The sequence below is a fragment of the Penaeus monodon genome, chromosome 15 (genome assembly GCF_015228065.2).
Source record: "Penaeus monodon isolate SGIC_2016 chromosome 15, NSTDA_Pmon_1, whole genome shotgun sequence".
NCBI lineage: Eukaryota > Metazoa > Arthropoda > Malacostraca > Decapoda > Penaeidae > Penaeus > Penaeus monodon.
In genome coordinates, this window is record NC_051400.1 from 640,662 (window position 1) to 641,567 (window position 906).

Here is a 906-nt window from a genome sequence, read left to right on the forward strand (position 1 = left end):
GCACGCGCGCGCGCACTGAAAGGACTTATCCCGACTAGAAACATAATACATCATAAGGAGTTACACTGTTCATAAATTCTAGTTCACAAGTCATCAAATAGAAGCACAAAATCTGAACATAGAAACAACAGTTAACAAGAGACAAAGCAAGCAACTATGAGAAATGCAAATATAAAATATGACTACATAATTATCGTTTTCAGCACCAGCAAAAGAATCATACTGTTTTGAGATTAAAATTCGGAAATAAGTGGCTGTATGAAAAAATATTTGAGACTTACAATTGAGAATTTTTTTCCAGCTGTATCAACAAGGAAAAGCATTATTCTTTTAAAAAATAATAAATTAGAAGAAAAACGAAATTCAGTAAAAAAAATTAATATAAAATAAATGGCCAGTACAAAACACAAAAAAAATTATCAAATTTATGTTGAAGATCAAGTATTTATAGACTAGACTTTAATCAGAAAATATGAACTTATTGGAAATATAACAGATAATTTTTTTTTTGGTGCAAAAATTTCATACTATACCATCATAATTATAAAGAACAATATCCATCACAAACATGACTAAAATACAAAGCTTATAATCTGAACTGAAACAAGATCACATCGACATTCAATCAATGAACAAGATTGGGCCTTAACCCTACACAGCATCAAAGACACTTACCGTTCATTCGTGGCCGTAAATAATCTTTTGAACTTGCATTGACGTCAGATGGAAAAAACACTTCCAGTCACTTCAGATGATCTGCAAGAAAAAAAGAGAATATGAATCAAAGGCAATTTTTCCAAAAGACATGCCTTACTAAAAAAACAATGTGCAAAATTTTATCAAAACAAGACATGTCATTTATATGCCTTTAGGATTACAGTAGCGATCTCTTTTTGTGAAATTAAT

The 906-nt window shown here is 29.9% G+C and overlaps 1 protein-coding gene across 2 annotated transcripts in view; it reads right to left on the reverse strand.

Annotated features, from left to right (window-relative positions):
- LOC119581606 (ubiquitin-like-conjugating enzyme ATG10) overlaps positions 1 to 906 on the reverse strand; it is a 6,643-nt gene that overhangs the window by 2,065 nt on the left and 3,672 nt on the right. For both annotated transcript variants that reach the window (XM_037929721.1, XM_037929722.1), the window contains exon 2: positions 676 to 756. In XM_037929721.1, the coding sequence (XP_037785649.1) occupies positions 676 to 682 (7 nt within the window). In that variant the 5' untranslated portion in view covers positions 683 to 756. The remainder of the gene's footprint in view (positions 1 to 675; positions 757 to 906) is intronic.